Source organism: Serinus canaria, chromosome 5, assembly GCF_022539315.1.
Source record: "Serinus canaria isolate serCan28SL12 chromosome 5, serCan2020, whole genome shotgun sequence".
NCBI classification, from domain to species: domain Eukaryota; kingdom Metazoa; phylum Chordata; class Aves; order Passeriformes; family Fringillidae; genus Serinus; species Serinus canaria.
In genome coordinates, this window is record NC_066319.1 from 24,174,706 (window position 1) to 24,198,480 (window position 23,775).

A 23,775-nucleotide genomic window follows, 5' to 3' on the forward strand; every position below is an offset into this window, starting at 1 on the left:
TCTGTAGGTTTAAAGTCTCTCTCCAGAAAAGTCTTTTGTATAATAAAAATTACTTATGTCAGTGTGGGTTGCAACTGAGAGTCCTTGCCAGTTTGTTCAAGTAAAGCAATATTCTGATCCACTTTTAACTCTCTTGTATATTGCATGTTAGTAATAGTGTAACATTGTATACTATATTGCATACTATAACATAATATTTATGTAACTTATATAGATAATAGTAGTATATATGTCACTTATAACTAGACTTTCCTAGACTAATGTGCCTTGAAGTTACCTTTTTCCTGCTTTTGAAATACTTACGGAGACTGTGAAAATCATGTGCATGAAAGTTGTGCTTATGCTCAGTTCTGCTTGTGAAGTCTCAAGAGTAGGTTCTTGCGTACCTCAGGACTGTTGCACAGGTTACTCAGATGTGTGTCCTTTCCATGTGAATTTGTACTTCTACAAGATTTGACTCTTGATGCCTGTTCCTTTTGATGTCAGCAATATTCATGTGCTCTTTGAATAATTACTGACAACTACAGAAAAATATTGAAGAATGGTGGTGGTTCAATAACACACAAAATTTTCTGTATAGTTTCTCCATATCATAAAGGGGAAAAGCTTGTCTGTAGCTCACCTTACTCAGTTTATAGCCTCAACATCCATGTTGTAGGCTGAGGAATGTCATGCAGAAGATTTATGACTTGAGAAAAGAAAAAGGCTTCAGAAACATCTGACATTGAGGAGTTCAGAGGAATAATTTTTGAGCCATTCATAATTCTATAAAATATAAAGACTGAGGAGTGAGAAGTACAAAATGTATGTGCCATGCAGAGTGGTTTAAGTGGAAGTCTTGATGGGATGAGTTTTCTTGAAGCGTCTGTTATTCCCATACATTACAATGATTTCTGTAACAAAGTTAACTCTTAAAGTCACTATTTTATCTTGTGTGGCTGTGTGGGATAATGGATTGGTGACAAGGCTGTTTTGTTCTTTGTTAAATGAAAATACCTTACTTAACATTCCTCTCACATCAGATTCCTCAATTAAGTCTTTGTTAGTACACTGTCAGCTTTAAACATTTTCTCTCCTGTATCTGCAAAAGTATTTGTTTTGCTTTAATAGTCAAAGTAAAAAAAGTCATTCTTGTCACTGAGAGTGAGAAACACTGTTCTCTTGCAGACTATTAAACCACATGTGGAAACAGAAGAAAAGCAAACAGAAAGTCGTACAGTAACTCCACCTGCTGCACCGAAGCCAAAACGAGAAGAAAATCCACAGGTATCAGAACATACCCAGAGCTTTCTTTTAAGAAAAAAAAAAGGACACCGTCCTTCAGAAAATATTTTTTTCCTTCTGTTCCCTCAAGGCTTCTTAACTTTAACATTCCATACGCTCCTGTTGGACAGCAGTAGTTGATATGGCTACAGAGTAAAATATCTAAATAGATGTAGTACATTGCATTTTTCAGTTCTGGAATGCATTTGGCTTCTAAGTCTTTTGTAAGTTAGGAGATATTATTTCTCCATGATACTTCCTTAAAACAGGGGTTTAGACTACAGAGTTGATTTCCACTCCTTTGAGGTTTTAGACTCTGGAGTTATTCTTGAAGCTAAAAAAATGTCTGTTTTCCTTTATAAAATATTTCTACTCTGGTGTGCAGGAAGGAAAGAGTCATGTATATCCACATTCTGCTTGTGTTTTAGTCCAGTTTAGTTTGGGGTGAAAGAGAGGACAGAATGGCTATTTCTTAAAGCCCTTCTGCCCATGAAGAGCTTTGGAACTGATTACATCTAAATGCTCTGCCATATTTGTTTCCATAGATGGATTCAAATTGACTGTTTTGTGAGCTCTAACTGTTGTCAGTTAGACAACAACATTCTGATTTTTACATGTCTCTGCATTCCCTGCATTAAAATTAGAATCCTCTAAGAAACCCATAGCCCTTAGCAAATAGCAAATCTAAGCTAGAGTTGGCTCCTTGTAGTTCACAATAGATGGAGAATGATCTTAAACTAGCAGTATTTTTCTGGCAATTGAATTGTGTTGGTATCTTCTAATAGTCAGTTCAGTGGAAGTAAAGAAACTGTTCTCTTGTTCCCAGCTCTGCCAGCTCTGTGGTTATGAGCAATGGGTATTTCCCAGTATCTCAGGCTAGGTTCCCATCTAGAAAACGGGACCCTTGTCTGACCTTTTCCAAGAAGTTTGACATACATGAATGAAAAGTGATTTATAGAAGCAGAGTATCACTAAAATTATTTTGGTGCTTAGTTACTGGTCAGCTACCTTTAGAGGCCTAAATGAACCATCCCTACAGTTGCACTTTTCATGATCTTTTTTCTTCCCTCTCACAGAAACTTGCCTTCATGGTGTCTCTGGGACTAGTTACTCATGACCACCTGGAAGGTAGGAAAAATGTCTTAGGTTGGTTGTTCAGCTCCGTGTTTCATGGTCATTCTAAATTTGAAGTAGGATTCTAAAACATTTCTTGTATTAAATGCAGTATTTTCTTGTACAATAGTACCTTTGGGATGTCTGTACTCTTGATCTTAGTTTGTTGTGCATATGTTTGTGTTAGTCTTATGACATTGAAACAAAGCATAAAGTTATTTATGCAGTGGAGCAGAGGTTGGGAAGAAAGCTTGTGCACTGATGGTAGAAATCTGTGGCAATACCAATGCCCTCTGGACAACCCCTCTATCTGCAAAGATACACCATGGATAATTTTACTGTAACTTATGTCTAGATTTTTATTTTATTTTATGATTTAATGGGACTGTAATTTGTAATGAATGAGTTAATGGATTATAATTTGATTTATAATTTAAACTTCTAATCCTATACATTGAAAGACAGCCTATCATTTCAACCACCTGCATATTTCTATACTGTATTTTTAAGTATCAGTAAGGTTACCAGAGACATTTTTTTAAGATCCCAGTTATACTGACTGTGAGTTTTAAGTGCCTTAGTCATGGATTACTTGGTGAGAAGAAGGCAATGATTTCAGTAGTTACTTGTGCACTGTATTTGTATTCCTTGTCAGCTGTTAGTTTTCAAACCTTCAGAAGTTAAAAGTATAACATAGTTGCCTATACCGGGCATGACTGATGTTCTGTAGAAATCTTTGCAGCTCTTCTCACATGCAAATTGAATTCTGTGGATTTTATATAATTTCTGAGATCCATTGTTTTCTAACCTGAATGCTTTGTTTTACAAGAAATCCAAAGTAAGCGACAAGAGAGGAAAAGAAGAACAACAGCAAATCCAGTGTACAGTGGAGCCGTTTTTGAGCCTGAGGTATTAATTTTTTGCTGGGGGAAGCTGATATTTTCATTCTGATCTTGAGTGTCTTTCTAACATCTTGCTACCTTGTAAGCTTTCTCAGTTCTAAGTAGAAAGGCAAGCTATCATTTATAGTTCAAAAGGCCATTGCAATGACACAACGCTCAGATTTTTAAATAGCAAATACACTGGGGTGTTTCTAGTACTTGTATCTTTTTCTGCCTTCTCCCATATAAAGCTGGCATCAAATGGCAATGTGTGTTGGTCTGCTTGCATATCAGCCTGAAGCAGTTCAGATATCAGAAGCAGTGTAAAAAAGCTAACCTTTCTGAAGGTGTGCTTCAGAAAACACAAAAGCTAGTAATCTCACTTAGTACTTACTGTGCTGTTCCTCAGCTACTGCATATAGTTATTGCCAGAAATGTTCCCCAACAGAAATTGTTCCATTCTTCCCTGCAGCGCAAGAAGAGTACAGTGACGTACCTGAACAGCACAATGCATCCCGGGACACGTAAAAGAGGTGAGGTATACCCAGACCTGTCTCCCTGCCCAGTGCCTCTTCCTCCACATTGCTTTTGTAGTCCCCATGTCAATTTGAAGAGTAAACAAGAAGGACTCTACAGTACTTCATTTGTCCAGTAAATTTCCATGGTAGGCAAAGACCATGACTTCTAGGGATTAGCATAGCATGATCTATTAGGCAGCTCAATGTTTCATTTCAGTTTCACTCAGAAAAACCCAAACAAAACCCACATAATTCACTGAATATTCACTAGAAATGTGAGATGTTTGAACATCATTTAGTTTTGAAGCTGCTGTAAAGATCTCCTTGTTAATAACTAGATTGTATTGTTACTGTCAAGAAGAAAGTGGTTGTGGGAAAAGCATCTGTGCTCTGAATAGGAGAGGAAACTTAGTGTGACAAAAGCCTTGTTTCCTACTGGGAATAGGGATGGGTCCTTCAAAAGAACTTGCCCTGGGTGAGAAAAGCTATCGTGCTCACACTAAGCACTTTAACTGCAATCAGAGTGCCACTTGTCCTAAATGAGAGATGGTGTTTCATATAGGCATGCAGTATTATTCATAAGAAATCCTTCTGTAGAACACTTAGTTTATGGTGAAACATGTGAAACACAACAGTGTGGGAAAGAATGTGATGCCATTATCTGTTTATGGTATCGACCACACCTACCTGATAATGTTTACCTGATTTTTGATGATTTTCTGCAGTCCTTAAAAACTCATAATACCTTCTCTATCCTAAGTTTTCTGTCTAAAAAAATAATAAATCAGATTTTTAAAAAATTAAACCAGTCTCTCACCTAGCACTGTCCAGTTCCATTATATTTTGGGGGTTTTGGCTGCAAGATAAAATATTAATTTGACATATTTTGTTCTTGATCCATGTTTTCAGTCCAGCAGACAATGTGGCAAAGCTGACACTTCTGCAGCTATGCAGTTTTTAAATAAAATATGTGTCTCTGCTGCTATGCCCTAAAAACATTAAATATATTTTTAAAATATATATTATGTAGATTTTAAATAGAGAGTTTTTGCATTTACTCTGTGGATAAGTAAATGTTCCTTCTTCTAGTAATGATTTCCTAATTTTATTTTAGACCTTATAGTGAACAATTACTATTCAATGAAAATGATTGCATGCATTTGTACTTTATACTCTCTTACCCTGTTTTTGCAACTGACTATTATATTTTCTATTTTTTTAATCACACCTTATTGTGAGTGAGCCTTTATGTTGCATCATCACCAAATTAGTAGCATGTGTTTTCAATTGACAAAAGATTGGGAAGTGTACATTTGTTTTGTAATTTAATACAGCAATATATTGAGTGAAAAGCTTTTGTAAGCATTTGCCCTTGAGAGCTTTAGTTTAATTATAGATGGTGCTGACCATGTCAGAAATTTCACCCGTGGACATCACTAGCAGAAATCCATTTCCAAGGACATACTTAGTTCTGGAACATATCCAGACCTTAAATGCAAGGTTTAGCATGTTAATAGGTATAGACTGACAATCTGTAAACATAAGATCTGAGGAATATTCCTAGATCCTAGCTCCTTTATGTTTACATATCTATAAATTATCTGGGAGAAGGAAGGCAGAAATGATGGTTGCATACTGGGAGTTTTGCTGTCCTCCTTTGCATTCGTAATTTTATAAGAATTGTTATGAAGACATTTTGCACATCTGCTAATCTAAAGGAGTATCTATGAATTGTGCATAATCAAACACATCTGGCTGAGAAAGTCTAAGAGAGAACACAGAATTTGGAGTGGGTTACAGTAGAAGACCAGTGATAGGTTAAATCTGTTAGCAGTTATGGGTCAGAAAACAAGACCTGTTCTTAGGTAGCCTAATTTTAAAAATGCGCCGGTAGGGTAGAAAGTGCTGATCTGTGAACTGACAGGTTTAAAAAATGGGGATGAAAAGTAGGGGAGTGGTGAGTGCTAGTCTCTGATAAAGGACTTAACCTCTGTGTAGATTTATGCTGACACTTAGGGAGGTGTGGGATAACAGCAGAAAGGATTTAATAGTAGTTATTGTAGCTTCTGTGGAACTTTGATGCCAACATTTTTCCCCTAAAAACTGAATAGCCTCATTTTTAGGTGGAGCAATTGTCTCCATGCTGCTTTTGTGGGAATGATTCTTTGACCCTCTACAGAGCTTATTTCTATTTCCTTCTGAAATACATCTTTTAAATGTTCTTTCCTTGCAAAATTCTACTTAAATATTTCTAAAAAATGTTTAAATCTTTGCTTCTGTCCTTCCACTTGTGACTTTTATATTAACTTCCTCTCTGTGCTACATCATTTCCTTTTTCACGCTAGCCAATGAGGACCACTGGCCAAAGGTATGTAAGATCATTTTTCCTTTCTTTTTTTTGTTTCGTTTGTGTTCCCTGTTGTTAATATGTAGGTCGTCCACCTAAATACAACACGGTGTTGGGGTTCGGGGCTTTGACCCCCACGTCCCCTCTCTCCAGTTATCCTGACTCCCCTGAAAATGAAAAGACAGAGACCACATTTACTTTTCCCGCAGCTGTTCAGCCTGTGTCCCTGCCTAGCCCCAGCTCCACAGACGTAAGTAACTCTTGGGGAGGGGGTTACTTTTAGAAAGTTACTCAAAAACAGGCACAAGGAAAATCATTGCAGGTTTTGTTTCTTTAATCTCACTCATCGTTTGTCCTGATTTAGTGCAGTGAAACAGTCCAGCATTTTTTTAACACCCTTCCTTTTTTCCTCCTGCACCTGTGTTGTTATCCTGTAGAGATTTTATATATAACTCCTGCAGTGGATTGAAACATTGGGAGGCACCAGGCATGCTAGATGAGCTCATTTCCTTTGTGTAGTTTCTGAGATCTTGTCTGACTGAATTAAATCTGTCATCCGTGGAAAAGGGCCAGGGGTTGTGTGGGGTGGGTGGGGAAGAGGAGAATGAAAAGTATTAGTTACAAGCCATAATAACAAAAAGTTGTGTTTCTATAATGAGAGAAAGATGGAAACTGCTTCATCGTGCAGAACAGCCAGGAGCAGCACTGATTTGGCAGAAAGTATGTAGGGACTTTTCAGTGGGGGTAAAACAGTCCTCAGGAGCTGGAATGTACTTTCATTTAACAGCTTAAGAATCAAAAGGTGCTTGGTTATTTCTTCACACTGGTGCTATACTCTCCTTCTGCAGTTCTTCTTTTAGACAGTCACATATACTTGAGGCCCAACTGTCTGAACTGGCCTTTAAGGAAAAGCTGGGTTGTTCTATTTTCATCTGTATAGTTGCACCATTGTAAGTACATAGACTGAGAGACCAACTCTACTGACCACGTAGAACAGGGAATAGAGGCCAGTTCCTTGCCTCTGAACTGTACTTGTTCTGCAGAGGTAACAGGAATTGGAGTAGTGCAAGTGTGTCTGAAGCACTGAAATAAATAGCTGCAATTCTGATACCCAGGGAATATGCATGTGGAATTACAAGGTTCTCTTTTATATAGTAATTTTTTAGAGCTGAATAGCACATGACTGCAAAAACCCTATCCTGACAGCCAAATAAATGGGACTGTGAAATAGCCCCTCATGGATATGATGGGACAGTTCCATCTCTGGGGACTTTTAAAAATAAGTACAGATGACTTGCAAATGTGCTGAAGAGCACATAGTTTACATTGGCCCTAAGAGAAGGACTGGATAGTGTGGTGGGGGTCTTTTCTATCTCTCATGTGTGTGTATACTGCTCAGTCTTTTCCTACTGTGTAAGAGCTCTCAAAAAAGTATGATGAGTTGTTGCCCTCTTTTCTGCAGTGCCTATGAAAATTGCAAATCAGGCTAAGCACTTGCCATGAGGCACGGTGGACCAGAACAGCCTTCTTGAATTTGTCCTGAAATGTTATTCTCTGAATGACAGGGAGAAATTTTGAAGGGAGGATGAAGCAGAAACTTAAAATGGGATTGGTGATAAGGATGGAGGGGTAGAAAGTACGTCTAGAACCTGGGAAAAGGAAAGAAATAATGCAGTTGGCAGGATTGAGCAAAACCTCTTTTTTTTCCCTTCTCCCTTTTTTTTTTCCCCCTTTTCCAATTTGGCAATTGTCTTGCCAAATGGTTATGGGAGCCACTTACAAGGCACTTAGTTATGTGTGGTTCTCCCTCATGCAGTATTGGCATGTTCACTTGGAAGATAGCAATTGGCTTTGAAGGTCAATTACTCAGCAATAAAAATTGTACAAAAACCTGTTTTAGTGATGATTCAAGTATTTGATCATAAAATGTTCACTTATTAGTGAACACTTGTATCAAAACAGTTTCAATTGAGAGGAGCATTGTAGAACGTTCAGATTGCAAAGTCAAGCCCATAAAAGTTAGAATATGCCAGAATTAGTATTGCTTCTGATAATTTAATTCACTTCCATCATACACTATGATCATCTTTATTTATATGATCATAAACAATTCCTGTTGCAGAATATTTAGTTTTCCCATGCTATTCCAGTGAAATGTACATATAAGTATAGGTATTACAAACTCAAGCACACAGCTGCTTTTGTTACTGTATTATTTGGTTCAGTTGCCTAAAGCCAGGCCCCACTGCTCTAGACACTTCATCAAAATAAATAAAACGGTTAGCTGTCCAGAAAGCTTAAATTTATTTTCCCTTGTGGGACCCCTCCCTGGTCCCTTGTGAAGAGGAAGTAGAGCAGAAAGTGATCTTAAATCACCTTTTATGTATCTGTTCTGAAATTATGCTTTGGTCACTCCAGGCTGTAGCATGTCTGAGCAGCCTCAATGAGCTCTGCCCTAGCCTAAGCTGGCTGGCTGTAGCCTACACAGAGCTGCTTCAGAAGCTGAGATTAGTGGGTGCATGTCACCACACCAACACCAGCCCCCCCTTTATGCATATATTTATTAACTGCCCATAAAACCTGGGGCAATCCTTTGGAATCAAACACTGGCTAGGATTTTGGTAAGGACAGTTGTTAACTCTGAGGAATTGCCCTGAATTTTGCATTACCAAAAATAGGACTATGAATTCTGTGCATGTGTGTTGGCATCTCTGTGCATTCAGCTGCCCTGTGCACTGGTCACCTGTATCACTACAGGTTTTGCAGCACTCAGTTGAATTTGGGACCTTCTGGGTCTAAATTTCTAAATGTCTCCCCTTAAGAAGAAACTGCATATGTGTCTCTTTTGTAGGGCACTTTCTGTAGGATATGAGACATAACAGGTTTGGTTTTCAGCACACCAGTATTTTGCACTTTGTTACCAAGAGCCATTGTGTAGTCTGTGGCAACTAATGCATCTTAAGATACATAATTCTCTAGAACAGAATTTTTTTTCTAAAATGAGAGATTCCCCTCTTAAACTTCTCCTTATCTTGACGAGGATTTTATTTTAGCTTATATGATATCTCTGAAAGGCCTGCTGCCTTTTCCTTGTACTCAGAGAATGCATGATAGAGGGAAAAAAGTTCTTCCCAGCCTGGTTACAACACATCACTTCACAAGAAGCATGAAATGTCACTCATTTAGATCTTCACTTAACACTAAGAAGCTCTTTGGTGTTAAAGGTGAAGTAATACCATAACTCAGCTCTCAACTGTCCCTGAGAGTTACAGGTCCAAAACATGGTGCAGAAAATTCACTGAAGATTGATCCTTTACAAAACATGAAATCACTGTTAACTTTGGGAATTTAGAAGAGCTTTCCCTTTGAAGAAGGGCCTCATGAGCAATAGAGCTGGGAAGTAGAAACCTGAGCAGATTGCTCATGTGTCATTCTTCTTACTTGTGTATTATGTCATCCACAGTGGAGATTACTGTAATTTTTCTTGTCTGGCACCTTAATGTGTGAGTGCATGGCCAAATCTGCTATCCCTCCAAATTGATAGAAATTGTTTGCACGTGTGAAGAGATGATCTGTGCCAAAATGAAACCTTACATAGGTTGGTATTTCATACAGGAGAGTGTGTACCCACAGTTCTGCTCCACACACACATCTTATGATTGCAGTCTTGCAGATCTGGGTGTGTTTGAAACTTCTAAGTCAGTGACAGGGTGCACTTCAGACACCAGATGGGGCCTCGAACATGTGGAGTTGCCAGCACAGCCTGGTGGTCAGAGGAGAGGGTGGGGTGCCCCTTGCTTCCTCTAGGAACACTGAGCCACCTTTCTATCATGCCTCTTCATTCAAATATCTGAAAATCAAATCAGAACAGGAGGAGAGACAGAGAGAGAAGAAGAAACAAAAATCAAACCTGCCTTTTTGGGATGTTAATGGCTGTAGAAAATAACTCTCTCTGATGGAAATGCAATAGTAACTAAACCTAGTTGTTTTAAAAGATTCAGCTTGTCATTTTTTCAATTTTTTCTTTTAAAAAAAGTGTTAGAAAATCTCTCTTGGTACTCCTTCATCCTAGCTCTCAGTCTATGTTAGTGATGAAACAATCCACCCTCTGTAGAGAATGAGAAAGTTTTGAGTCACAGCTGTTTTGGTGCAACTTGAGGAAGCCTAACTGAAGTAAAAAGAATATAATTCATTCTATTCTTTTTCATTTAGAAGCACAACACCTTGTCCTTACAGTTTCATTTTTAAAGGTGACCTAAATATTTAACAGTGTTCTTTTAAGTCACTCAGTTGGGGTTTCTTACATACTATTACTTGCAAGAGACCTAAGAGCCTAATCAGCATTCTGGGAGTGGATTTGGGCTTACATCAAAAAATCAGGAGGGTTAAGAAAGTGGGTAGCTCATCACTTCAGGCAAATAAAAAGATCAGGGTAAAGAGGGAATCTTAAAGAAGAAAGGCTATGGGGTAGCAGTAGTTAAGAGAAGCTATAGTAATAAGTGTTTGCTGTATCATTTTGTCTTGGGAGGACAGAGGTCAGTGTTTCTGACATCTGGCATGGTTTTCCTGTTTCACAGTCTAAAAAGGGCTTGACCTTTTGGAATCACCTTAAAAATAGTTGGTGCTGTAAACCTTGAATTCAGCTAAGATGTAGATATCAAAGGTCAAAGTTTACTTTTTGCCTTCTCTCTTGCTTTCTCTCACCCAAACCTTTCCCCTCAATTTTGTAGGGTGATATCCATGAGGATTTTTGCAGCGTTTGCAGAAAAAGTGGGCAGTTGCTGATGTGTGACACATGTTCACGTGTTTATCACCTGGATTGTCTGGACCCGCCTCTGAAAACCATTCCTAAGGGCATGTGGATCTGTCCCAAATGTCAAGACCAGGTATTGTTTGACAGACAAGGAGTTATGTCCAATGCATGTGAAAATTTTTGGTGTTAAAGAAAATAACCAGATTGCTTGGGTTACTTAGACCAAAACAGCCTGACACTGAACAAATCTATTTCATGTGCAATAAGGCTTGTGTGAATTTCATTGAGTTATTACCTCTGTTGGAATGTGTGCTAATACAAAACTGTCAGGTCTTACTTCTGAATTCAGAGTCTTTATTTGTTACCCTTATGTTTTTACTCTTTTTCTGGATCAAAGTATGCAGACTTTAGGGAAAGATTATCTACCACCCATAGAAATTCTGCTGTTCATTTTAAGCTCATTGTTTCTTCAAAAGTTCTGGACAAATAAATAAAACATTTGCACAAGCCCACCTCAATAGATAGAGCAAATATAAGCCCCTGCTTGCTTATATCAATCAAACATTAGAAGGTCTGATCACTGTCTTCAGTGATCTTTTTAATAATACCATCCAGCATCAGTGTAATGAGTATAGGTGAACAGTTTCCTTCTAGATCACTCTCTGAAAATGTACAGTTGAAGTGAGCAGGGTATATTTTAATATTTTGTTTATAATTGCATTGAGATTGCATACAAGTTGAAGAAGTAAACTGTTGTATTCCTAACCCTTCCGTGGAGCTCTAGGAGTTGCAAAGGGTTGCTGATAATGGGCAGTCTGAAGCTGTGTGCTGTCTAACACAGCTCGTTACTTGGTCAGTCACGAGGCCTTTGGTGTGCCAGGGGTAGCATGAGAAAACAGCCTGACCTATGATGTGCAGCTCAGAAGAATGAAAATGCAAAACTCAGGTGATGTGGTCAGTAGCTGCCAGAGAGAGGAGAGAGTATTTGACTTGGGTACTCCTCTCACCTTATCTCTTCATGTTTCTGTGTTGGCTTCCAACAAAATTAAGGAGGAAATCTGAGTAACTTCACTGTAAACTGACCAAGTTCTCTGTCTTCTGAGACACCACTCTGATCACATACTAGAAATATGTGTCTTTCCTCTTAAAGTTTGTTAGGAAGCAAAATGTAGGAAGGATCTGAAAGACATATATGGTGCTTACCCTTATAAAGAGAGTTTGACAAGTCTATTAAGATGATTCTGAAAAGAAGGGTGATGGGACAGTTTCATGTTTTTCTAGCCAGAAATTTGAATGTAGGGTGCAGACTAGGCTGCAGCATGAAAACTTCTTTCCCAGAAGAACTAAGATCAGCAATTTGACTGAACCATGAAGTAATGTTTATGTCTCCTGGCAAGTTTTGAGTTCAGATGTACTATCCTTTCATTCCTCTTTTAAGTTGTTCAGTATCATTAGCAGACTTTATTTGTGGCTATGGAGGGAATTTAGGAAAATGCTGACATTTGTAAGAAATAGGCTTGCTTTGTGAGAGCCACAATACAGTTGTGAATAATTCCCTCTGTTAAATCTCAGATCAGGTCTGTGAAGCTTCTTGTTAACAGGGCTGAGGCTAATGATAGCCATGAAAGAAAATCCTCAATCTTTCCCTCTTTCTCTTTTTTGCTTTCTCTGAGGTAGGTTTTTTACCAGCTAAATCTCTATGAAAATTTTCTTTCAGATGCTAAAGAAGGAGGAAGCAATCCCATGGCCAGGAACTTTAGCAATTGTTCATTCATATATTGCATATAAAGCAGGTAAGAAAATGATGAACACTTTTCTTTCACTTTTAATAAAGGAAGATGTTATTTTTGGAATGGGATAGAATGGTACTTCCTTTACAAAAGGAAATTTTGTCATACAAAAGGAAATAACCTTGATCACTAGTGAAGTAAAAATAGCAGTCTAAATATTTCTTAAGCCTGTCATGTAGATAAAATTTTGGGACTGATTCAGTGCACAAGTTGTTAAGCATTGGTTTAAACACCCTCTTTAAATTCCCCTCTTTTCATGGAGCAGTTTAGACCCTGTATCCACTATTGTAAGAGAAATGTTTAAAATATTCTGTTTAATACTCTGTTTTGCAGCAAAAGAAGAGGAAAAACAGAAACTACTTAAATGGAGTTCAGATTTAAAACAGGAAAGAGAACAACTAGAGCAGAAGGTCAAACAGCTCAGCAATTCTATAACAGTGAGTATTGTCCTCCTGAATAACCCTTGGCCCATGTTCTAGTGCCACAATGCAGGGAGAAAACTATTATAGAGCAACTCCATCTACTAGACCTGTCATCCACTGGATTTATTTAGAATTAAGTGAGTGCTTTCCTTTGCCTTTTAGGACTTTAGGGAGCAGGAATGAAATAAAGGCAACATATGCTTACATCGAGTCTCTTATACATGATCCTTGCTGAACATGTAGATAGACGTATGGTGACATAGAATATCAGCCGGTGACAAAAATGACCCAGAGTGGTTTTGTCTGTGGGCAGTAGATTGAGTCCAGCTCTAGTGGCTCACTTAAATAAGAATGGTTGGGCCTCTGTGTGTAGTGATAGTTACAGCCTTGGTGCGCTCTCCAGACCTTTCTGATGGAAAAGTGACCATTTCCTCACGGTTGACTCTCAGGACATTGCTGTGTTGCCTTGGCAGTCAGCAGCTGGACACTGCACATGCCTCTGCATGGTATTAACTAGACAATGTCATACTTCCAACCAGAAACCTTCATTTCCACCTTAGTTTATTGCAGTAATTGGAACATACATATTGATTTGGTCACTCTTCTCACCTTAATGTGCAGATTAGTCTCTTGAGATGCCACTGTAAAGTTTGGTGCAGCCCTAGTCAGTATCACATAATGAAAATATAATCTCCTGTGTGGCAACGTCTGTAAGGCTGGATTCATTATGGCAGACTTTTTAGATACAGATGCACTTTCCAGGCTGCACTTTTCCTGTCTTTGCCTATTAGAGCAAAAGTGTCCCGTTTTTACAGACCCCTCAGTGCTGTCAATACAAATAAAATGATTGTGAAGGGCTGGCTAGCAGTGCTGGAGACTGTCATCTTCTGGTTAGCAATAGCTGAGTGTAACCTGAGCAGCACTAGACAACTATCACTGTTTGTCAGTAATGTACCCAGGCAGATGCAAGGCCTTAACGTGGGGATTGGCAGGGAGCAAGGAGAATGTTCATATTGGACCTGTCCAAAACAAGCATATTAGGTCTAGATGCTTTAGGATTAATATGATGTCATGAGCTGCATGTGAAAACAGTAAAGCTAAAACCAACAGTGTCTGGAGATCAGCATGGATAAAAGATTTGAAAAATGTAGGAAGGTTGCAATCTTCATGTAAAAACCTGAATGTAACAGACATAGCTACTGTTTTTTTCATTTTTGTAAGTTTCAAATATACATATAGGCAGTTTTTCACTCTTGAAACATCATCTGTGGACTGTTTTTTAAAGTTACCTTGCCCTGGCACTTAGCTGATGAGCTAGCTATGTTACTACCACTTCTAAGAGAATGAAGTGGCCACAAAATAAGATTTTCAAGCGAAAAGGAGTTTGTTTTCCTTTTCAAGTGCCCTTTTACTTATTGAGAGAAGGAAGTGATGTTCTTGCTAAAATGTATGTGAAAGCAAACGCTGTATCCCATTAATGGTTTGCACACACGCTGTCAGCAGTCAGCTGCAGTGGGATGCCTGAGCTTGCAGATCTGAGTTAAAGAAATTTCAGTAATGCAGTACTAATAAGAAGAATTGTAAGAACATACACTTAGAAGTTTTCCTGCAAAAGAAACACAAAAGTATGGAGCTGTCTGTGTTCATTTGCACAACACCTTGGAATGAAAGGGAGATATATCAGGTGACAGCTATTTTATTTCCTCAGCCTGCAAATATGAATTCTCCTCTGAACACAGCCTAGAGACTCTTCTAGGCTGGAAAAGTGAAGTTGCAGCTGCAGTCTTTTCTGGGTACTTCAGATCTGTGAACATCATATTCCTTCTCTTGCCTTCTTTCATTCATAAGCTCGAACTCATTACTGGTTTTCTGCTTTGCTGTAGAAATGCATGGAAATGAAGAATACCATCCTTGCAAAACAGAAGGAGATGCACAGCTCCTTGGAGAAGGTAAAACAGCTGATCCGCCTCATCCAAGGCATCGACCTTTCAAAACCCATAAACTCTGAGGTCAATTCAGTAGCCATCTCCAACGGCATGGACTCCACTAACAATACTAATGCTGCCACCTCCACCTTAGCCCCCTCCCCTTCCCAGAGCTGCATGGTGAACTGTAACAAGGGCGATGAGACTAAATAACACAGTGAAGTTAAGAAGGAGCCAAGGGAGGTGGCGGCAAGGAGAAAGAGCAAAATAAAGAAACTCTAGAAAAGCAAAACTGGATTTCTTCTGGAAAGTGCAGAATTCTTTAGTTCTTTGGTTCCAGAGAGAGCGTGAAGATGCTTGTGCCAGGCGGCACCGGAGTTTGCCAATTGATCCTTCTTATTCTGTGTGTACATGCGAAGTTTGGATCATGTTACATGAATAGTGCCAGCTGGGGGTTCTTTGCCAGCACCATGCCAAGTGAAATAATATATTTACTCTCTCTATATTTTACACCAGTGTGTGCCTGCAGCAGCCTCCACAGCCACTATAGGTTTGTTTTATTTTTGTTTGGGGTGAGGAGCAGGGATAAGGGAGGAGAGCAGGTTTCAAGTTCCTATTTGCAGAACAGTTTGTTTAGCTAGGGGAAAACAAAAACAAGTCCAAAGAGCCTATGGGCTTTTCCTGTTTCTAAACTCTCAGTACTATTAAACCAAAAAACCAGAAATATAAATTATCAAATCCCAGTGCCCAGAAGGGACAAGTCTATCAAATAAGCAGTATTTACTATTGTTTAGACAGGAGATGTACAAAAGGAAAGGAGATGGACTTTTCACTGAGTAACCAGCACATAGAATCATAGGATATGCTGAGTCAGGATCACCGAGTCCAACTCCTGGCCCTACAGGACACCCCAAGAGTCACACCACGTGCCTGAGAGCCTATGGGTCCTCACACTCATCCAGAAAGTCTGTTTTGGGAATGGGAAAAGAGAGGGCCAGAAGCCAGGGTCAGCTGGGAGCATTGGATAGAGGTGTCCCAAGAGAAAATGTGCATCAATTACTTGAAAATGAGATTCCATCCCTTTTCTGTATTTATAAACAACACAGGTGTCCTGAACAAAGTAGCACATAACCCAGATGTGTGAACTCAACAGAGAAATGTCCTTTTCTTTCACTTCCTTTCTCTTCTTTTGGTAACAAGAACTAAATAAGGAATAGAAAAGCTGTTTTTCAGGCTGACAGTCTAATTAAAGAGGTAGATGGGACCTTGCATGGTATAGATTAGAAGTAATAGTGTCAGTGAGATACAGTGAGTCTTTGTGAGTCCTTGTGTCATCGTTTTGGGCACTGTTTTTTTATGCAAGGGCAAAATCTTTGTATCTGGGGGAAAAAAACCAACTTTTTTAAATTAAAAAGGAAAATAAAAGATATTGAGGTCTTCCTAGTGTTACTTAAAATAAGATCAAGGTAAGAAACATTGTAAAAAAAATTACAAAAGTGCTATTTGTTTCCTAAACAAGTGATTTCTATTAAAAAGGTGTCAGAACTGGAGAAAATGCTGTGTACTTAGAATTTTTTAACACAGACTTTGCTTATTTATGATGACATTCTGCTGTGTTTGTGTTCTAAAATCTAATGGGAGATATATTGTAGATCCTAGTTTCCATAGGATCTACAATATATCTACTGGCTAAAGTCTAAAGAGAATCAAATCCTACAGTGCTGGATCTCACTCCATCTGGAGGATGTCCCAGGCTTGTCTCTGCTGTTACCATCTCTCTCCCATTCTTCCATGTGTTTGTAACCCAGAGAAAAGCAGTTGGCAGTGTGCTTGTGTAAGGCTTTAAGTTTCTGTGATACAGACTGAATGAGAGACAGTGAGTTGGACTGAAATCACCCTCTGTTCTCTCCTCTTGTTCAAGTTCATCTCTAATGTATTATCTTTTCACTCTGGACAGCAGAGCTTGCCTTGTGCTTCCTGACTCTGAGGTCTGGCTCAGTTTAGGGTGCTGATTCTGGTCAGGTTGTGTCCCAGAGCTGTCTGGTTTCACTGCTACATTTACATGTTTGGGCAAAGCCTATTTCCACTGGAAGTACCAGGAAAACTCCCTTTACTTCCTAACTTCCCGTGGGAGCACAGTGAGGCACTGCCCACACAAGGTGAGGCAGTGTCCCCAGTGTGGTGGCCTTGAGAGCATGTGTTGGGTGGTGAGGCAGACCTGCTCAGCTGTTCCACAGTGAAAGATAGAAAAGCTTTGCATTTCAAGGATGCATTTCTGAGCAAGTGAATACTCCAGACACCACACAGCCTGAGAGAGTTTCTTTGCTGCCCCAGCCAAGTGGGCTTCTGTGGAGTTCTTGGAGCTGTTTTATTCCCTCTCCTTTAGGTTGCCCTTCTGCCCTTTAAGGACTTGTATTCCTTCTTTAGGAGTGTGCACTATTTTCAGCTCTGAGCTCAGAACTGATACCCTGAGTTCTCACATTTGTCTTAGTTGGGAAAGTGATTCTTACACACACTTCTGAGCTGAACCAGTGATAACCCTGACTCTGTCTTTTGATGTGTGAGTTCTGTTCTGGAACTAGCAGAGCTGGAAGGATCAGTTAGCAGAAGTGGCAGGGAGACAGCTGGGCAGACACTGTCAAAATGGATCATACTAAAAAAGTCCTTCCATCAATCCAGTTACCAATGGGGTCATTACCATTGGGCAGCCCTAGGCCAGCAACCCACAGCATTTAAACAAAGGACTGTCTGTTTCAAGGGTTGAAGAGAAAAAACAAACTGAACATGAGCCTTCTATAGAATATGAGCCGTCAGCTAACAGCCAGATATTCAAGAGAAGCTGCCTTTTGGAACATATACTGGTCTTCAGCTGAACATTTGAGTGATTCTTAACAGCATCTTCTGAAGCATTGAGTATTCCTAGTAAGAGACCATCTCCAGGGATAGGTGTGCTGAGTCTTTGTGGTTCTCATGCTCTTATTTCTGTGTTAACCTGAGCTCTCTTGGAAGCAGTGCACTATTTGGAGGTAGGAGGCTCTGCCTGCAGACTCAATAGTCCTTCTGTTTTCTTTCCTGATTCAGAAGAGGATGGGAATGAAGTTCACTAGTAGCCATATTTAAATTTGCACAGAGTTAATCAGCCAGGAGATGTTAAAACAGCTATTAGTGCTTTCCTGAGGCATCTGCTTGTCTCCAGAACCCAAGCAGATAAGTACAGATTTTATATCCCTTTTGTTACAGCATTTGTGTTCCAGGCTGTAAAAGGATACCTTTACTTAATCATTACTTGGCAGAAAAATGATCTTAGACTTTTTGATGCTGCTTAGTTTTTTTTCTCTCTCACTGATCCTGTTGGGATGCTTTTCTCCTGGCTCTGCAACAGTATTAGCCAATAGGCAAGGAGCATTCCTAGGGCTGCACTGACACTGGCAATAATGCTGCTGTGTAGACACAGTGAATTTGGGTTATCTCTACCCAATTACCTGCAATAGGGAGGAAGGGGAATTGGTGTTTGCTAAATACAGAGGAAAATGGGTTTTTTTCCTAGCTGCAGTAAGAGGTTCCAATCAAGGGAGAAATTTAAACTGTGACAGCTTAAAGATCAAGTTTTTCTTTTGGATTCACATTGGTTTGGGGTTTTTTCTCATGTAATATTTGAGATAGAATGAGTTTCTACTGAAACTTATGCTCTTTGGGAAGCTGTCATACTGGCTGTGGTTTTGTTTTCCAAACCACCATCAAGATATTAACTAAATCTTATGTCATTGCTTGTCATTGGTGGGAAACAAGTGGCTTTTAAATCTCTGTTATAAGGGAAGAAATGAGACCACAAAGGAATATCATATCAGAGATGGTCCTGGCTCTCAGCCCAGTGCTAGGGGCTTTAAGAAGTCACCCTGCTCCTTTGCTCAGAAATAGAGCAAGCGTTGCAGAAGTTTCTTTTTCCCTTCTCCAGCTCTTCTTCAAACTGCTGGAAAAGTGTGTTTTGGTCAGAGTGGGAAAGTGAGCCTGTGACCTGGCTAGAAGAATTGGTATCACCATTGGTGTTTTCATTGTCTTAGTTTAGAGCCAGCAGTGAGTTTAGTGCTGTACAAAAGATGGAGGAAGCAATACTTCTAGGGATGATTGGAAGGTAGGGTGAGTAGCATGGCTGATTCTTCCAAGACCTCATTAGCCAGGAGGTGCCATGTTGGTAGGATGAAGTAATGTTATGCATGAGCAAAATGGGGCTTTGTCCTATGTTGCAAGCAGGTTTCTGACAGTGGGGATATGAATTAAAAACCTGGAAATTAAAGAGGTGATAATATTATGGGCAGATCTATTGGTTTTATTGTTGGCAGAAAAAATAATATTGCATTTTATCTTTGCTAGACTTAAAAAAGCAAATCTGTATTCCAAATGTCTAAAAATGTGAAACCTAATTCTGACCTCCTTGGCTTCAAATCATCTTCCCTGTACTGTTGCAGAGGCAGCCGTGAAAAGCAGCATGGTCAGCATTCAGGAGAGCCTGGAGTGAAACCTCCATCTTTGTCCCATCAAGCTGTGGCAGCCCACAGGAAATAAACTCTGAAATTTCTCATGTGGATACATTTCACATTCTCATGTGAAAACATTTGTGAATTTGCAGTGCACATGTTTCTTTTCTTTTCCTCAGCTAGGTTGCATGCCACCCTCTTTGATTCTGAAGCACTAATGATAAATACATGCTTTTAATTAATTGTGGTTTTAAAATAACATATTAAGATGTTAAACCAAAATTCACTCTTTTACTGAGGGCCTCTCTCAGTGAGCTGCTCAGATAACCACCAAAATACCAGTGTTACATTTCCTTGGGGACACGCCCCTTTGGACAGGGTTCTTCCTGTCTTTTTAGAATCGTTTTGACCCTTCTTCACCTCTTGTTGTCCTCCCTTGGAATTCTGGAGATCCAAGGCAAGTTAAACTTTGCTGGATTACTGCAAAGAGTTTTCTCACGAGTATGCAGGAGTCAGGAACCTGGAGAAAGAGGAAGATGTTCTGTTGTGCAGCTAATTCATTCGGCGCTTAGGCTTGCCTGGCCAACAAACTACCTCAGCAAAGTCCATTCCCAAGCACTATGGATTCTGTAGTTTCTGGCATTCAGAAGGCAAGAGGTCCAAAGAACTCTTCAGCAACCAGCTAGGTACTGGTCTCTGAGGACATGGGAGCAAACCTTGCAGTGACCTGCTGCTGCATCCTTGTTTTCAGTGGTCAGACATGGACCAGAGAGTGACCCAAAAATCAGATGGGATCGGGAAAAGGGAGAGCTGCAGATGTCTTGTCTCCAGGTTATTGCTCTCTTGCTCAGATCCTTCTTTAAGATTCAGTCCTGTTTCTAACTCCTACAGAATGGAATGTAATACTTGAAAAGTACTATGAGTCTCTCTGTCCTTTACCCTTAGCTCCCATTTCCCTCCTGTTTCTCTCTTACCTGGGACAAGAACTTTCTGCATCATTGTGTCTTGTATAGGCTGAGCACATAGTTGATCAACTTGCCAATAAAGAAAATTATTTATGCCATGCACTGGTAAGCTTGGTAATTAAAGACCCATGAAAAGACAAATGCCTCTCCCAGAGGTTAATTTAATTGCGGGCTTGTATCAGAAAACCAAGAGCTTACCTGTGTGAAAGTCTGTCTGTAACCCTGTCAGTATTACTAAAATACCTGAGTAATGAACAGAACAGAGGCTCGCCAAGAGCATGGCTGCTGTGGAAATCACTGTGCTGTGCAAGTCCCTGGAGTATATCTCATGTGAATAGCCAGGCCAGGGCTTCCCATCTCCCTGGGCCAGAGGTGGATGTTGCAAGGGACAAATTAAAGGACAGAAGCCTCTTTTGAGAAGTGGTACAGGGCTGGAGATGGAAAGGAAGAGAGAAAAAGCAGGAGCAGCAAAGGAGACAAAGATTATGTGGGGTAAAGCAGAACAGAGAGAAAAAATATGGAAAGACATTAGATGAGAAAGTGAGGGTAGGAAAAATCCAGGAGTGAAGCAGGTCTCCCTTCTGAGTAGATAGGTATTTCTGTAGTTACAGGGTTTGAAAGTTCAGTGGAAAGAGTACAACAAAACCACTCTTTTATCCTACCTCAATTTCTGACACGGGTTGGTCTGTATTCCAAAAGGAGCAGGTGTGGTGGGAGAAAAGAGCTACTTAGGTGCAGACTGAAAAGGCAGTAGGCACAAAGTCATCCCTAGCTCTGCTTCTGCTGCTGAGTGATCCCATCCTGATGAGAACCTTATTTGACTTCTAAGCTACAACATGGGGATAAAGCAGATCAAGCAGACCTTGAGGCAGCTAGAGCCTACTCTAATCTGGACTGTATTAATTAAACATTTTCTTGGCTGTAAACATTCCCAAAACCTTTAGCTAAAGGTTCAGCTCTGCTGATGTGGTTGCACCTTCCTAGTTCAAGTGCTACAATGAGCCTAGGTGAAACCAGCATCAGCTCCCAGAAGCCCTGGGTTCTGTGTGAGTGAAGGAGATGATATGGAATAGTATGTGTGATTCAGGAACTTCTCAGCCACCTCCTGGAGTATCTGTGGAAGATCCCTGCTCTCTGCGCTGTCATATATGGCAGTTCTGTGCCAAAATCCCTCTGTGTGAGCAATGCCTCCCTGTTTTCTCAGGACATGGTTTCTTTAGGGACACATGGAAAGGGGCATTTCACCAGTGCAGCTAAACAAGGGACATGTGTTGAGTTTAATGTAACCTGTGAGGAGCTGAGGGCCTGCCTCTCGGCTACATTAGCAGCCAGACCATGGGGCACCCTCCTGGGAAAGCAGCTGTCCCAGCTCTCCTGTGTAACCAGGGATAAGCTCTGTGCCTGTTCTCTCTCTAGTATCCAAGCAGGTGTCAAAGGCTTCAGATGGAGAAACTCAGCCCACACCTTAGTTCTAGAATGGAGGAAGCACTTAAGGACTTGCTTACTATCAGGAGTGCCTGGTGAACTCAAAACCCTTGAGAGTGTGGCTCTGTTGCGGGTGGAAAGCTGGCACAAAAAGGCAGCAGCACCAGTGAGCAGTATTGATCAGCTCAGCACCACCTTTTGCATCTTCTTTTCTTTTTCCTAAATTTACACTGGCAAAAGTAAACCTCAATTTATCCCTGCCCTTTTGTTACCAGCCTTCTAACATATGTTCTGTTGGAAAACAAATGAAGTGTTGCTGCCTTTGTGCTTTGAGAACACTTTTCTCAGTGAGCAATCAGAACTCAGTGAGCCTTGGGGGTATAGCTCAGGTGGGGAAGGGAAGCAGTGTCACAGGGCAGCTCCTGGGGCTGTGTTCTGTGACCACCCTTGATTTTGGATCCCTAGCACTGAGGTTTGATACTGCAGCAGCACTGGGTACATGCTGTGCACATGTAAGGACAGGGGTTCCCCTGGCTTGTTATCCAAGCTTGTTATTGGTGTCTCAGGTGGGGCCAGAATTGCTGGGGTAGGAAAAGAGATTGTTTTGTGCCTCATGTTGCCCTCTGTAAGGCAGGTACTGGCAGTTCTGACTTTGGAAGAGCAGATTTCCATGGCTGCAGGCACTGGGGTAGGCACTGTTGAAAGAAGCCCCGTGCTGGGTGTGGTGGGAGGCTGCATGTTTCTGCTTGTTCTGGGCTAATGTGTAATTTCTAATCATAGTCTTATGTTTCTTCACTTAAATTATCACTGACATCAAAACAGTGATTGACTCTAGAGCCAGGCAGTGTCTTACCTGTCCACTCTCCCTTCCAGAAGGTGTGCTGTCTCTGAGTTCCTCCTGATGACATATGTGACAGGCAGCCAAGGCCCTCCTTAAGGAGAGTTTTTGCTTCTGCATAAGCCTCTGAGACTCAGGCAGCACCACAGAAGCAGAGCCAGCAGCAGTCATGTCCCACAAGCTGCTTCACTCCAATTACAGCGGCAGGGTCCTCCCAGGTGCCATCTTACATGGTCAGAGGAGTCTTGGCTTCCTCTCACAGCCCCACAGAAGCAAAGCATGTGTTCCAAACTCCACTGAGCAAAGATTAAGCAAGGTAACAGCACAAAGCAGGGGAGCCTGCTAGTGCCGACCTGTCCAGGCTCCTGTGGAGGAAGGAAACAACTTTGCTGTGTCAGCAGCAGTGGACACAGGTGGTGGTGAGCTGCTGCACCTGCAAGATCTGGTGCAGCACTGAGGTGGCTGCCTGTGCTCAGTTTTCTTTAGGGAGCTGACTGGCTCTACTCTGCAAACAACCCCCCTGACATGTCTGCAGCTGAGGGCAGGAGGGTTGTGAAGGCAGCTCTGCTTGTTAGGAGAAAATACTCAGGCTTCAGTCACGGCTTTATGTTCCTACGTTCACAGCAGCACCATCTGTGTAGATTTATTAATGCCACCACCCCACCTGTGTGCCATGCTTCGTCCCATTCCCCCGTGCCCACCTGCTGTTTCACCAAGACTGAGCTGTAAAGGGGGAGTCGTGGCATGGGCCTGGAGCAGGAGCTCACCCTGAAGGGCTCTGTGTTGGAGCCTGGTCCTTTCCCCAGTCTGTCTGATTTCTCCAGGGGATTTTGGTGACCAGCCCTCAGTTCTGGCAGTGCTGTTGCTGTAGCCAGGGGCCGGGTGCTGTGCAGGGTGACGGCAGCTTCTCTCCCAGCTGGGTTTCTTATGGCAAAGCCACGGGCTCTGTCCTCTGTGAGCCAGTGGCACCTGTGCTGTCCCATTCCCCACCACTCTCCCTTCCTTGCAGGCCCTGGTGTAAAATGCCCTTTCTGACTGGTACTGCTCTGTTGTCACAGAA

General features: G+C 40.8%; 1 protein-coding gene across 7 annotated transcripts in view; it reads left to right on the forward strand.

The window, feature by feature from the left end:
* Positions 1-15,309, forward strand: part of PHF21A (PHD finger protein 21A) — a 125,353-nt gene extending 110,044 nt beyond the window's left edge. For all 7 annotated transcript variants that reach the window (XM_030240279.2, XM_050975841.1, XM_050975842.1 and 4 more), the window contains 9 exons: positions 1,168-1,266; positions 2,340-2,391; positions 3,206-3,285; positions 3,730-3,790; positions 6,209-6,372; positions 10,853-11,008; positions 12,593-12,668; positions 12,999-13,102; positions 14,971-15,309. In XM_030240279.2, coding sequence (XP_030096139.1) covers positions 1,168-1,266; positions 2,340-2,391; positions 3,206-3,285; positions 3,730-3,790; positions 6,209-6,372; positions 10,853-11,008; positions 12,593-12,668; positions 12,999-13,102; positions 14,971-15,225 — 1,047 coding nt within the window. In that variant the 3' untranslated portion in view covers positions 15,226-15,309. The remainder of the gene's footprint in view (positions 1-1,167; positions 1,267-2,339; positions 2,392-3,205; positions 3,286-3,729; positions 3,791-6,208; positions 6,373-10,852; positions 11,009-12,592; positions 12,669-12,998; positions 13,103-14,970) is intronic.
* The last annotated feature ends 8,466 nt before the right edge of the window (positions 15,310-23,775 follow it).